The sequence below is a fragment of the Lycium ferocissimum genome, chromosome 2 (assembly GCF_029784015.1).
Source record: "Lycium ferocissimum isolate CSIRO_LF1 chromosome 2, AGI_CSIRO_Lferr_CH_V1, whole genome shotgun sequence".
Lineage (NCBI taxonomy): Eukaryota > Viridiplantae > Streptophyta > Magnoliopsida > Solanales > Solanaceae > Lycium > Lycium ferocissimum.
In genome coordinates this window covers 17,193,153-17,209,454 of record NC_081343.1, presented here as the reverse complement: position 1 = coordinate 17,209,454, position 16,302 = coordinate 17,193,153, and the positions used below count along the sequence as shown (strand labels likewise).

Genomic DNA, 16,302 nt, shown 5'->3' with positions numbered 1-16,302 from the left:
GACGCGGAAATATTAAGGAAGGTGAAGGGCAAAATTGGAATCTCGTAAATTAGTCCCGTAAATTTCCGAAAGCGATCCGTCATCAATTGGGCTTAAAACAAAAGTGGAAAAATTAGGCCCAAGAGAGGAAGGGTGGCCGGCCATAGCTTGCCTTGGCCCAAGCCCAAGAAATTGGTCATGTGTTGATCATGTGACCAACTAATTAATATAAGGGACAAGTTGGCTTCAAGAAAATTCAAGAAAAATTCTAGAAACAAAAAAAAAATTGAAGAACTCCAACAAAGGGAGCCTTCGGCCGAAAGAGAAAAGGAGAAAAAAAGAAATTTCAAGTCCTTCAATCTTGTTCCAAAAATTGGTATCTTGTGACTTCCCTACCAAATTAAGTGTCCTCTACAACGTGACGTAGTTGTTTCGGAAGATTGAGCCTCGGTTTCTTTGTTTGGACAACTTGAGGAAGAGAAGGAGTTGGAAGAATAAGGTAAGAATTCATCCCTTATCCTTGCGTTATGAAGCCTTGTTCGTGTTGTGGCATATGAAAATAAGTTGAAAGCATAGAAACATGGAAGTTTGCATGGTGGAAGTGGATGCATGTTGGTGGCCGTGTGTATGTATAACATGTAGCATGATTATGTTAAGTTTTATGTTGTATTATGATTGTAGACATTGTAGAATTTGTATTGGAAGTGAAAGGTGGACTAAAATATGGTGAAGTTGAAGATTGGCCTATGGCCGTATGGTGTTTGGTAGAAGGAACATGTTGAGTTTATTTTGGTTAATATGTTAGTTGCGTCGTTGTGATCCTTATAGTGTAAATGGAGGTTTAATGGTTCATGTTTGGCATTAGAATAGCTTATATGTCGTTATAAGAGAATATGTGTTCTAATGTGGTTATGATGTAATTATGGAAATGCTTTGGTTATGTGCTAGTTATGATTGTTATTAATGAATTTGATAAATGATAATGTGTTATGAACATGTTGGTTGAAGAATGGAAGTGTTGGACGAGTTATGGTTTCGGTGGAAAATTTATATATTTTATAAATAATATGAGAAATCATGTGTAATGTCTTTGGATGGCGTTGGGATGATTTGGAAGGTAAATAAGTATGGAAACATCATGATTGGATTAAAAATGCGAAGTTATTTGTAAGTTGTCGCTTATGCGTAAAGGTGCCGACTTGTGCTAATATATATGATTCTAGTTGATATTTAATGTTGTTGGCTTGGTTGTTGTTGGTATTGGAGCCGAGATAAATTCTCGGGGTGTCGTATTTATAGGGGAAGTCTTTGCCGAAATTTCGGTAGCCAAATAGAAACTAAAGATTGAAATATCAACTTGCATGAATAGTAATTGGTAAAGATGACCATTTGCGCATTTTTGACGAAACGGGATCGGAGTTTCGGCAAGCGTAAAGGGCAAGAAAGGTATGTAAAACTCGTCCATTTTCTCTCTTGGCACGTCTTAGGTGTATTAGGCTTGACTTTGGACCTCGGGGATAATCCCACTCCTCGGAATCTACGTTCGAATTTAACCCTTTTTCCTTCAGTAGAATTGAACCTATAAGGTTGTAAATGGTTAGGTATGTTGTTAAGATCCCTAGAACTCGTACAAATGGAATCCGATTACCTTAAAACCCCTACTAATGATGTTATGAAGTTTAACATACGTAACTTACGTTCGCCACCTCAATTGGCCGAGGTGGGCCCACTATTTCCGGTTTTACCCTTCTGTGCTTATGAATTGTCTTCGAACGACTTTAAAAGAAACGTTTTAACTACTCCGCTATCTGTTATTTAAATATTGTTTTGAATACTCCGCTAAGTCTTACAAATTGTTTTGAATTTTGGAAACGATCTCAGGGGATTTATGTCTTTGTAGTTATGACATCCGGAATTTACTTATTATGACTCCGTCCGGTTTCACTGATTTGTTTCGTCACCCGATATGCCTCATTGAGTCTCTGGATATATATATGTTATTTTTATTGCATTAGTTTCTCACTACTCCACTCGTGGATGCCTCAATGCTTCCTTCACTGAGCCCGGCCAGGATTTGTTATCAAGCGTTTTCCTCTCGCATTGTTCGCCGTGCCTCGGTGTGTGGGGCAGGTATGACATGTACATGGGTCCGAAGTATGATGTGCCATGTACATATATTCTGATATCTGATGGTGTGATGTGATGTGGCCACCGGGTATGTTATGATGTGTTCGGAGATATTCCCTACTCTGAAGTATGATGTGTTTTGGCGCGGGACAGAAGGGAGCGCCTATGTTCTGTTCACCGAGTCCCATAGCGGGGCCGGCTTTGGCATATGTTTTCTGCATGTATCATTTATGTCTTTGATATGCATTTTGACTTCCTATGTATCATATGCTTCCTCCGCACATTCTGTTCTGATTTTGATTTTATTTATTACGTTCTCTGCTTTACATATTCAGTACACTTTCCGTACTGACCCCCTTTCTTCGGGGGCTGCGTTTCGTGCCACGCAGGTACAGACACGCGCTTTGCAGATCCGCCCGCTTAGGTCATCTATCAGCTACTACAGCGCTCCTTTGTTCGGAGCTTATATTTTGGTACAGCCTTTTTCTGATATGTATGTACATTCGGATTTCAGGGGTACGACGGGGCCCTGTCCCGTCATATGTTTATGTTTTCAGTCTGTAGAGGTCTGTAGACATGTATAGTGGGTTCTGTATATGTTTTGTAAGTTCGTGTATGTTGGGGATTGTATGTGTACTATGTGACGGCCTGATCGGCCTTCGTGCGTCATACTCCCTCTTGTGCGTCATCTGATAATATTTTTAATTATTACATATGTTTATTTGGCTATTACGCTTATGTGGGGTACGGGTACGTATGAGTGCCCAACTCGGGCACGAGTCACGGCCTACGGGGTTGGGTCGTGACAACATGAATATCTGAGTATTGAACTGACATGAATATTATAACATGAGATTTGACTAGAGTATCTGTCTGATCATCGGTCTGCGGATGAAAAGTTGTGTTGAGGTTAACCTTGGTACCCAATTTTTTCTAAAATGATCTCTAAAAATTTGCTGTGAAATGGGCACCACGATCTGAAATGATGGACGCTAGGTCCCATGAAGTAAAACGATTTCTCGAATAACAACTTAGCATAGTTCGGTGCTGAGACTATCGTCTTAACAGGAAAGAAGTGTGCCGACTTAGTAAGTCTGTCCACAATCACCTAAATCGGGTCATGCCTTCTAACTGAACGAGGTAGACCTGTTATAAAGTCCATATTTATCATCTTCCATTTCTAAACAGGAATATCTATATTCTGAGCCAAGCCGCCAAACCGCCAAGCCTCTGGTGTTCGGCTTTCACTTGCAGACAATTTGGGACACTTAGCCACAAACCCTGCCATATTCTTTTTCATATCGTTTCACCAATAAATCTCCTTAACATCATGATACATCTTCATGGAATCTGGGTGAATGGAATACCTAGAATTGTGAGCTTCTGACATAATTCGCTCTCTGAGCCCATCTATATCTGGAATGCATAATTTTCCTTAGTATCACATGGTACCGTTATCTTCCGCTTGGTCAAAAGTCGAAGCTTTATGTTTGTGAATCCCCTCTTTCATCTGCAATAAGTAAGGATCACCAAACTGCTTCTCTCTAATTTCAATGACTAAGGAGGAATAAGCCATGTTCTGGGCAACAACTCCACCCTCTTCGAAGTTCGAAAGTCGAACTCCTGGCTTGGATAAGCAATGAACTTCTTTCATCATAGTTCTGTTGTCTGCCTCAATCATGAGCTGTACTTCCCATACTTGATTTCATTCTGAGATACTTCCAGATTACTCATAGTACTTCTGTGCGCTAAGTCTTTGACGAGCACCCTAAAGATTAGAGTCTCGTGCAATCGCACTACCCTTGTGACACATAACGGGGCATGATCTTATAGCTTTTCTGTGATTGCCTAATTGATAATAACTGAACTTGACACAATTCGATCGACGATCATTCCACTCACTTCGGGTTTATTCTAAATTGAGACATATTCCTTATGGAGACTATCTCATTATGCCAACCTAACTGAACTGAGGTTCTTCATATCTCATGCTAACCCTTCGGGTCTTTAATTATCTTCTGGACTTACTGGCTATTTATGCATCCCTTACACCAAGGTAACCTCTTATACTTGCAAATTCTTCTCTTTTGTTGGGATCCAATTAACCTTCCTTATCTTGTATAATTCCTTTGTACCCTACAATATTGATGACTTTTTTTCTTTTTCTGACTCACTTCTGAGTAATTTCTTATTGGGAAAAACTAAATTACTTACATGAACGGGTTGCTACTGTATTCATAACTGGCATACTCTATCTTATCGACTTAACTTTGCTCACACTGTAAATCTTAGGGAAACCTCTTTTTGACAACTCTTAAAGGCCATTCTTCTATAGTTTGCTCTCTTACGACTTAGCTGATTTTTTTTCCCACTTATCACTCTACTCCAAACTTAACTTAAACCCTTGGTTTCTAACACACATTCGGATGTATTCGAACTGTCACCCACTTAAGGTGTTCATCTGACTTAGGAAATCAAATCATACTTCTACTAGTTCTGCTGAAATTGCTAATGCAGTATATCTACCCAAAACTTACTTACTATTTTTCTGTTAATCACCTGCTAGCTTCATATTTTCTTATTTTGCTCTGAATAACGTAAGTTATTTCTAACTCTTCCTCATTATTTGACAATATTCTATGGTCGCGTACTGTCTTTTCTGAACTATGGATCACACTTAAGAAACTTTCATCTATCTTATATGAAAAATTGCAACAACTAAACCCAAACTTTCTATACACCTCAAAATCATAACTGACTATACATATCTAGAATAAGCACTTACTCACATAGCTTAAGAGAGAACTGTCACATCTCATTATCTCATAATAATAATTACTTCTTATAGTAACTTACTATTGTTGTACTTTGTAACTCTAATCTGACTAAACTTAAACAAACTAAAATCATTCCTAAAATTTTAATATTGTCTGCTCATGGTTCCTATTTCATACATATCTCTTTTATTAATGGGCATAGTTCGTACGAAAATTTCATATGTGGTGATAACTGGGGATGCCTCCTTGTCCTGACGACCTGCTGAAGCATCTAAGCAGTCTTCACTGAGAACTGGAATACTAGGCTTAGCTGTATTACAACTTGACTAGGCTTGAGAATTAAGAGGAGCCACCGAAACACAAATCAAGGCCCAAACATTACGCCCTTTGGTGTCTCCTATCACACTTGTTGCACATAAGATTCTAAAAACTTCTGTGGCTCACACTGGTATGTCACTAAGAGGTTGGTGCTCTTAAACTCTGTTTCTAGCTGAACTGACCTTTTTGATCATATCTAGACCTCGAGACTAGTGCACTAGTTGCAGATGGAGTGGGTCCTGATGACCTCCGGTAGAAAACTGTTTGCCTCCACCTCTTTGAGATCCTTCATGATTTACGCTTCCTGCAGACCTAGCTCCTTTTCTAATTCCTCTGATATCCTCTCCCTATTGTCTCCCATTCTTCTTTCTCAAGAACATCATTATCATTCAACTTCCCATTCATTATACAACACCCTTTCTCAGGCAACTTACACTTTATTCCACTTTTAATAGCACCTCAAGTCTCATTCGTTACCAGTAAGTACTTCACATTTGTACCCCTATGGGTAATCAACCTCAGTTGGGCCTTGAATTACCTGTTCGTCGCCTGCGCATTCGAAACATACATAATTTGATAGGAAGAGGAGGTTACTTATTGCTTTAAGCTTCATGGCACGATCTGGAGTAGAAAGAAATGAGACAATCCTAAATGTCTTGGTGCTCAACTGTTTATATGTGTGGGGCCCTCACATATATAAAGGCGACCCCACTAGACACGACTTCATAGACTCCCTAAGACACTTGAACCTAGTGCTCTGATACCAAGCTTTGTCATGCCCCGAACCATGGCCTAGGCGTAACACGACACTCGGTGCCTCACTGCATGTGCCGAGCGAACCCATGGCTGGCTGGATCAACATGTGATATCAAAACATGCTATCAATAAAGGAATAAGATTAACACATGCTGATCTACTAAAAAGTTTGTCTGCTATAGATTAAATGCTGCTATAGAATAAATGCAGAATTATCGTTTGAGTTTAAAACATCTGAAATGAGTGCCAACAAGGCTACATATCAAAATCTGCTAATGTTTCACTGACTGCACTATGTCTATGAAGCCTCTAAAGAAATACTAAAAGAGTAATTGTCTAATAAGTTGTAATGACTGGATAGCTGACAATACCCCGAAGGAAACTGGGCTCACCAATAGCTGATACAAGCAAATCCTAGCTAGCGGAATAGTCAATCTGTATCGCGATGCAGGCCCCTAAGCAAATAAAAGGGACATCAACACATTTGAATTGTACTGGTATGTAAAGCAACTGAAATAAGAAATATAAGTACTAAAACTGAAACTGAACTAAAAAGGAAGGTAAGAATCTGAAGTACTCCCTGTTTTGAATGAAAAATCACTTGTATGACTGTAAATATAAACTGTGTCCTAGGGCCCAAATAATGTGCACAAAAACTATGACCTCGGGCCCAAGAAATACGTATGAATAAACTGTGGCCTAGGGCCCAAAAATACAGATACAGGTGTTCAACATTAAGCAATTTACAAGACTGAGACTGGCTATAACTAATAGCATGATAACTGTTTCTGATTATAGAACTTAAGTAAATAACTGATTATGCACTGACTGAGACTCATGTGATGTCAACACACAAGTCTATAATGATTACGTATTGAGTTCATGATATTCAAAATGATCACCATGAACGAATTATGAAACTATAACCCTCAAAGATAACAGTTCTACATCTATTAAAAAAAATTAGGCCTAAACTATATTCTGAGTCAAATTTCTAATGAGCATGTAGAATGAGGCATAGGGAAAATCATAAACATTCCCTAACATAGATAGTTAGCCTCACATACCTGTAATCGCTCTAATCTAATGAACTAAACTGCTTTTATGACGTAGAACACCAAAACTCTAGCTTTGAATCACTAGGGAAGGATTTACCTTGGAAATCCTATGTTTTGGTTGAAGAATTATTTTAATAATCATTAATAATTGTTGGAATTACCTAGGAATCGTTAGAGCGATCTTACCTTGACGTGGTAGGATGAGGATAGGAGGAAAACGACTGCTTAGGGCTTTAGAATAAAGTTGTAATGTCTAATAACTGAAATTTCGAGTTAGGTGTTTAATTTATTGCATTGGGGCATTTTGGACCCCCTAGCTCACCGAGCGTGGTCTATGGCTTGCCCATGCCTCGCTTTGGGCCGAGCTCGGCGAGCTCCCTTGTCCATTTTGTACTTAGTCAATTTTCTTGAATTTTTTCCACTTTTGGACCCCTACCTCGCTGAGTGCAGTCCAAGGCAAGCCCTTGCCACTCTTTGGGGGGAGCTCGGCGAGCTCCCCTGTCAATTTTACACTCAGTCGACAGTGTTCATTAAAATGGGTATAACTCCTAGCACAGAGCTCCGTTTTGGCTCCACAATATACCATTGGAAAGCTATTGCAAAGGGATACAACTTTCATATTTTAAGTTTTCTCAAATTATCAATGGATTTTCCATAAATTGGGCTGGAATGCAGGCATATCAAAAATTAGTCGATTCTATCGAATCTTAAGAACCTCTTTATTAGCCATTTTGAGACGATCATATCTCTTTGGTCCAAACTCTAATTGGCCTCATCCTTATATGTCTGGAAAGGTATTTCTACGTGCTACAACTTTCATTAAGGAACCTTCTATGAATTCTCAACGAATCAAGGTGTTATAGTTGCCCGAAGTAGGCCCCTCAGCCACTTTTGCAAAACGTTCAAACCTTCGAATTTCATCTGAAACTCTAACGATACGAGTCTAACCTTTATTTTAAGATATGGGGTGTTAAAATTTGAATCTTAGCATACTTATTTTAGTTAACGTCATTGAGGAAGATGAAGGAATGTTTAGTTGTTAAGTACCTTAACCGGGAATAAGTGAGGATATTTGGATTTCATTTCCACCTCAGCTTCCTATGTCATCTCTTCCCTATCCTTGCTTCTCCACAGAACCTTTACCGACATCTTTGGTTCTAAGTCTGCGAACCTGTCTGTCGAGGATAACAATTGGTTCTTCCTTGTAGGACAGGTTCTCTGTGACTAGTATATCATTAACTTGTACGATTATGGAGGGGTCTCCAATACATTTCCTCAACATGGATACATGGAAGACTGGATGGAGTGCTTGTAGTTCTGATGGTAGCTCCAGTTCATAAGCTACCTGGCCTACTTATTGGACTATGTTATAAGGTCCGATATATCGGGGACTGAGTTTCCCTTTCTTACCGAACCTCATTACACCCTTCATAGGTGATATTTTTAGAAACACCCAATCACCTACCTGAAATTCCAATTCTCGTTGTCGTACATCTGCATAAGATTTCTGACGACTCCGAGCTGTATGTAACCGTTCCTGAATAAGCTTTATCTTTTCACTAGCCTTATGAACAAGATCTAGCCCAAACAAACTTGCTTCTCCGACTTCAAACCAACCAGCAGGAGACTTGTACTTTGTCACACCCTAATTTCTGTCTAATTTCTGTTAGGGCGCAATGGGCACCCGACCCTTATTTAGGGCCGAGCGAACCCGCTGAATCACATTCTACTCATAATCACGCTGGCTCTCAAATCGTAACATAAATACATACCGAAAGTTTTCTCGAAAAATAACATGCTTTTTACCTTTCTCGAACCAAAGAAAATCGTATCATATAGAAACATATGGAACTTATAATACAATGCATAATAACACATCGGCTTACATAGCCGCTTACATAACCGACATCTTATACCCACGACAACTCGTCCGCAAAGTCTCTAACACGTAACATGATACCATAACATAATACTTTGACTCGGCAAAGACTTTCCGGAGCAACCGGAGCTCGCCAACCCCCGCCGGGACATCTTCTACTAATATCTTCCGCTCACACCGGGTGTGTACCTCGCGCGGCATGAAACGCGAAATTTCCCCCCGAAGAAAGGGGGTCAGTACGGAATATGTACTGAGTATGTAAAGCATGAAATACAATAAGCGGGATCATACTGAAGTAAAGAGTACAGAGAAATCGGAAGACTTGCCTTTCAAAACATTTATCATGCATAGACATATATCGATAAGTAAAATCAAATCATAACCGTGTCATCATATCATCGTACATATATACCGTACCCGACCCTCTAGTGAGGGACTCGGTGAGTAAAATCATATCATAATCATAATCATGTATGCATGCGTATATACATATATATATACATACGTACCCGGCCCTCTAGTGAGGGACTCGGTGAATAGCGTGTCCCGGCCCCGCTAGCAAGGGACTCGGTATGCCATCCTGGCCGCCATCCCCATCTCATCACATCATCATATCATCATATATATATATATATATATATATATATATATATATAGCGTACCCGTCCCTCTAGTGAGGGACTCGGTGAACAATGCAGAGAAGTTGCACGAATGCGTACTTCCGGCCCGGACTCGTGAAAGATGCATCGAGGCATGCACGAGCAGTAGTAGTGAGAAACCATATGCATATAAAATCATAATCACGTACTCGATGAAGTAGTCCAAACGGAATGTCACTTGAAAATCGGACCATAGTTATATCAAATATCTTTCGACGTTATTCGGAAACATAGCATATATCATAACGTATTAGCAAAACCATAGGGATCGTGGTCATATGCCAAACCAATCCGAGTCCGCCTTGGAAGGTTACGAACACTATTCACTGGAGTACTTTCTACGAACAAATCGAAGCGATCCGTGCCTTTCTCGCGAAAGTTACGTACGTTCGTAGTTTTCGGAATTGTTTAGGAAACAAACTCTCTTTTGAAAACGAACTTTTATACAATCTTTGAAATCCATTCATGTGAAAAACACAAAGATCATAATCTGAGTACATTAGGAATGTGAATGACAAAAACACATAAGGATCATAATCATGCTCGGATCACAAGAGTAGAATTTCCTCGGGGTACGTGTCATAACTTACTTTTCACTAAGACATGCCGAAGAAAGAAGGGTTAAGCTTACATACCTTAGCCGCTTGGCTACTCCGAACTTACGTCTCGACTTCTCACGATCTACAATAACATCAATAGGCGTCGAACATTAGCCATAAACATCTAAGAATCCAATTCCAAACCATTACTTTTTCTACGTAAATTTCGACAGCATTTCCGCTATAAATTGGACATCCCCGAGAATTTAACTCGGCCAAATCATTACCAACAATACCAACAAACATAATAGCAATATCAATAATCAATCCCGACGCATTCTAACATTAGTAACTCTTTCTCGCATACTCCAACATTTCATTATATTCAATTCGACTGCTTGCATTCAAATCAACATAACCATTCATACATTCAATTACTAATCCGAACCCATTCAAACAATATTCGAGAATGCTTTAAACGATTCATAGAATATTTCAAACAACCCGAACAAAACTCCAACTCACCCGAAATCACTCCCAAACCCGAGAACAACACTAACACATTTCCTTCTTCCACATTCATAAATTATGTCAACAATACATACGTTTACAATTTCATAAATTCAAGAAACCATATCAAGATCACATCACCTCCCAATTCAGCCCACACAATAATAACCTTAACTTGAATCATTAAAACTTCATTTTACATCATAGAATCCATAACGACGACAACTAAAATACTAAATAAAATTTGTTCATTCTTTAACATACAAAACCATCCATTTTCGGCTAACACCTCCACACACAAGTTCCATGATTTTTATCCATTTCCACACACTACAACAACATACAAACATGCTAAATACAATGACTTCACCATTCCTTGACAACATCATATATGCACGGCCACAACAACAACACACGGCTACAACTTCAACATCATACTTTCATGCATTTCATTCATTCCTACATATCACAAAGATGCACAAATAATCCATAAAACATGTGAGGAAGATTAAACCTCACCTTTTCCATTCAATTTCTTCACTCGACTAGGATGTTGTTTTGCGACAACGAGCGGTTTTCTTGTTCCAACAACTACTCCACGTTAACGAGGGCCTTCCAATTGGTATGAAAGCTAGAAGAAACAAATTTTTCATGATCAATTCCATGGGGCTGGTTCGGCCAGCCCCCTCTTGGCCGTTTTTCTCCTTCTTTTTTTCTCTTCATTTTTCTTGAAATTTCTAGGAGGTGAATGAAAAATATGACTTGCATAGTCTTTGCTTATGCATATATATATATAAATATATGGCACATGCCATGCACATGGCCGGCCCCTTTTTCTTCTTTTCTCTTTTTTTTTTTTTTTTTTTTTGCTTTCTTTTTCTCCAATTTTCTAGAAATTACCAAGAGATGAAAATAATGAAGATGACTTAATAAGTCATCTAATACCACACATATTCTTCATACATGTGGCCTATGGCCCACAAGTCATGTGCATGGCCACATGATCTTTTTTTTCATGAATTAAAATTTCCAAAACTTCACTTTTGACCCCAAATTTTCATGAAATGTCTAACTTTCCGTAATTCACTTTTAACCCCAAATTCCTTAATATTTCCATTCAAAAAAATTTCATAAGCAACTTATGTCTTGAAACAAAGTCGGAAAAATAGCCTTGTCTTTAACTTGTCGCACTAACTTAAAACATTCCGATGTACAAAATGCGAGATATAGCATACTTCTTACCATACAGAGCTTTATACGGAGCCATTTTGATACTGGCATGATAGCTATTATTACAGGAAAACTTTATAAGAGGCAAATGATTCTCCCAGCTTCCTTGGAAATCCAGTACACAAGCCCGTAGCATATCTTTCAAAGTCTGAATGGTTCACTCAGCTTGTCCGTCTGTCTGCGTATGGAAGGCTGTATTAAGACTTACCTGAGTGCCTAGACCTTTCTGGAAAGACTTCTAGAAGTTTGTCATAAACTGAGCGCCTCTGTCAGAAATAATAGGCACAAGAATACCATGAAGACGTACAATCTCCTTAGTGTACAGCTTGGCATAATCTTCAGTAGTGTAAGTGGTCTTGACTAGCAAGAAATTGGCTGATTTGTTCAACCTATCTATGATCACCCAAATAGAATCAAACTTGTGATAAGAATGGGGCAATCCAGTAATGAAATCCATATTAATCACTTCCCATTTCCAAGTTGGGATCTCCATTTCTTGTAATAAGCTGCTAGGTTTCTAGTGTTCAATCTTCACCTATTGGTAAGTGGGGCATTGAGCTACAAAGCTCGCAATATCTTTCTTCATATCGTTCCACCAAAAGAAGACCTTGGGGTCACAATACATCTTTGTGGAGCTAGGATGTATGGAATACCAGGAATAATGGAATTTTGACATAATTCTGTCTGGAAGTCCACCTATATTTTGAACTCATAAATGACCTCGATGTTTAAGAACCCCATCAAGGTCATGTTTAAAGGTTGAAATTCGGTTTTGTTGAACTTTTTCCTTGAGATTGACCAGAACTAGATCTTCATACTGCTAAGCCTTTACTTCCGAGCCAAGAGACGATTATGTCATATTCTATAGGGCAACCCCAGTATCTTCTGAATCTAATAAGTGCACTCCTAGGGTTGCTAGGCGGTGAAGTTCTTTAGTCATTTCCATCTTTTCAGCTGGCACATGTAATAAGCTACCCATCGACTTGCGACTTAGAGCATCAGCGATAACATTGGCTTTGCCAGGATGATATAAGATATCGGCTTCATAATCCTTCAAAGAATTCAAGCCATCTTCGTTGCCTCAATTTCAACTCTTTCTCGCTTGAATATATATTAAAGGCTTTTTTGATCAAAAGATAAATATCAACATGAACTCCGTATAAGTGATGCCACCATATCTTCAGAGCATAAATTACTGCCGCCAACTCAAGATCATGAGTTGGGTAGTTCTGCTCATGTTTTCGCAATTGTCTGGAGGCATAAGCAATCGCCTTACCATTTTGCATTAGTACACATCCCAAACCTGTGCGTGAAGCATCACAATATACAGTGGAACCCTCAGTACCTTCTAGAAGGATAACAATAGGAGCGGATATCAACTTGTCTTTCAGTTTTTGGAAGCTCTGCTCACAAGCTTCTGACCATTGAAACTTGATTGGTTTCTGAGTTAATTTTGTTAGTGGAGCTGCTACAAAAGAGAATCCTTCTACAAATCTTCAATAATATCCCGCAAGGCCCGATAAACTTCAAAATTTTGAGGCTATTGTTGGCCTGGGCCAATTCTTAAAGGCTTTGATCTTCCAATTATCAACTTTAATACCCTCGTCAGACATAATATAGCTTAGAAAAGCCACTAAAGTTAGCCAGAATTCACATTTGGAGAACTTTGCGTACAACCTTCGATCTCGCAATGTTTGCAACACCTTCCGAAGGTGGTCAGCATGTTCTATTTCCAAACGAGAATATATCAGAATATTGTCAATGAATACAATAATAAAGACATCTAAGAAGGGCTGAAATACAGTGTTCGTTAGTGCCATGAATGCCGCCGGAGCATTTGTCAATCTGAAGGACATAACTGAGAATTCAAAATGCCCATATCTCATTCGAAAAGCTGTCTTTGGAATATCTTCCCCTTTTACACAAAGTTGATGATACCCTGACCTCAAGTCAATCTTCGAGAAACATTTGGCACCCTGCAGCTGATAAAATTAATCATCAATTCTAGGCAATGGATATTTATTCTTGATAGTCACCTTATTTAGTTTCCAGTAGTCAATACATTTTCTTAATGAGCCACTCTTCTTGCACACAAATAATACTGGCACTCCCCACGGAGAAGTGTTGGGCCTAATGAAGCTCTTGTCTAGCAAGTCCTACAACTGCACCTTCAATTCTCACAATTCGACAGGGAACATATGATGGGTAGAAATAGAGATGGGCTGAGTGCCCGGATACATATCAATTGCAAATTTAATTTCCCTTTCGGGAGGAAGACCTAGTAATTCTTCGGGGAATGCATCCTGAAATTCATCAACTGTCACAACCCAACCCGCCATGACTGGCACCTAACTAATTTCCTAGTGGGCGAACCAACACACAACCTATCTATTCATTCAAATTCAATTTTAGATTAACCAAGTCAACTAGTTATAACTCATTCAAGCATCAAATAAACAAATATAAGTCATGCCATAAATACTGAAGTAAGTGCGGAAGTTCTAACTATTACAAAATCCCCACAATCTGAAAGTCATCGTTCCAGGACTCTAATCTAAAACTTGTCTAAAGAAAGAATTTTGACTAATAATTATCCATAATGTCAAGAATAAGAAAAAACATCATAAATAGAAGATCTTCGGGTGGCCTGACATGGATAGAAGCTCACCCTAAATCTAGTCAGCAAACGTCCTCAACACTCGATATGAGGGCAGGTAGCAGTCTCTGTGTCACAATCTGCACTCAAAAGAATGCAACAAGGTAGTATCAGTACAAACACTATGTACCGGTAGATATCATAGGTCGACTAAGATTAGTATCATGCATATCTCATAAAGTCAATAAAATAAGCAAGCCAGCCAACAAACACGAATATCAATAAACCACAAGTCAACCAAGGATAATCTCAATCAATCACTAAGATATCAAGAATCACAATCAACTGAAACCACAATGGAAATAAGTTTATCAGAATAACCATATCACTGTACATACATGCTAACTGATGTCATAGCTCAGTAGTGTCATTGTTACACCCCAATTTTCGATAGGGCATGATGGGCACCCGACCCTTACTTAGGGCCGAGCGAACCCGCTGATCCTTGTCATACTCATAATCTTACTGGACTCTTAATTCATGAAAGGAATGCATAATGAAAGCTTTCCGTAGAACAACATGCTGATCGTCTTTCTCAATCAAGTAAAATCTGTAAACATATGAAATCCGTAACATAATACATAATGATACATCGGCTTACAGAGCCGCTTACAAGACTGACATGTTATACACGTGACTCTGTCTGCAAAGTCTCTAACATAACTCAAGATAACATAACATAAACACTCTGACTCGGCAGCACTCCGGGAGGAAATGGAGCTCGCCAATCCGGCTGGAACGTCTTCTACTCATCTGTATACACCTGCGTGGCATGAAACGCAGCCCCCGAAGAAAGGGGGTCGACGGAATATGTCTTGAGCATGAAATACGATAAACGGGATCATGCGAAATAAGGAGTATAGAAAATCATAAGGCTTGCCTCAAAACATAGATCATGCGTATCAATATCATCTCTATTTCATTATGGGACTTAGAAACATAAGTGAATAATCATCTTGTACATGTGCATATATAACGTGTCCCGGCCCTCCAGTGAGGGACTCGGTAAATAAGATCATCATATACATGTCATCATATCATCATGTCATCATACATATATATATATATACCGTACCCGGCCCTCTAGTGAGGGACTCGGTGAAAGTAATCATATATATATATATATATATATATATATATATATATATATACCGTACCCGGCCCTCTAGTGAGGGACTCGGTGAATGAGATCATGTCTCCATCATGCATATCATACTCGGCCCATCCCGCTGGCCGGCGCCATCATCATATCATCATATACCGTACCCGGCCCTCTAGTGAGGGACTCGGTGAACAATGCAGTGAAACTGTGCACGATTACATACCCGGTGTCACGACCCAGCCCCGTAGACCGTGACTATTGCCCGAGCTGGGCACTCGTACCCACCTATCCATCGTAATCAAATCATAGCAAACAGAATAGGAACTTATACGTACAGAAAGGCACGACACCGCGCACACATATATACATATATCACATATACAGCCTGGAGATATACAGAACACAAACATGACCGAACAGTGCTACCCACAACCCACGTTTATGTCTACAGGCCTCTAACAGTAATAACAGAACCATATGACGGGACAGGGCCCCGCCGTACCCTGAATAAATATATACACATATAACAAAAGAGTCTGTACCAAAATCTGGGCTCCGAACAAGGGAGCTCTCCAAAATAGCTGAGTAGGGATCCTAAGCTGGCGGCTCACCCAAACGAGTATCTGTACCTGCGCGGCATGAAACGCAGCCCCCGAAGAAAGGGGGTCAGTACGGAATGTGTACTGAGCATGTAAAGCATGATACACAGTAA

At 39.3% G+C, this 16,302-nt stretch overlaps 1 protein-coding gene across 1 annotated transcript; it reads right to left on the bottom strand.

Annotated features, from left to right (window-relative positions):
- Positions 1 to 8,129: 8,129 nt before the first annotated feature.
- LOC132047426 (uncharacterized) lies at positions 8,130 to 12,325 on the bottom strand. The gene is made up of 4 exons (XM_059438477.1): positions 12,140 to 12,325; positions 12,041 to 12,098; positions 8,481 to 8,620; positions 8,130 to 8,360 (listed from the first exon to the last, which is right to left on the bottom strand). The coding sequence occupies exons 1-4, from the start codon at positions 12,323 to 12,325 to the stop codon at positions 8,130 to 8,132; spliced, it is 615 nt and encodes a 204-aa protein (XP_059294460.1).
- Positions 12,326 to 16,302: the final 3,977 nt, after the last annotated feature.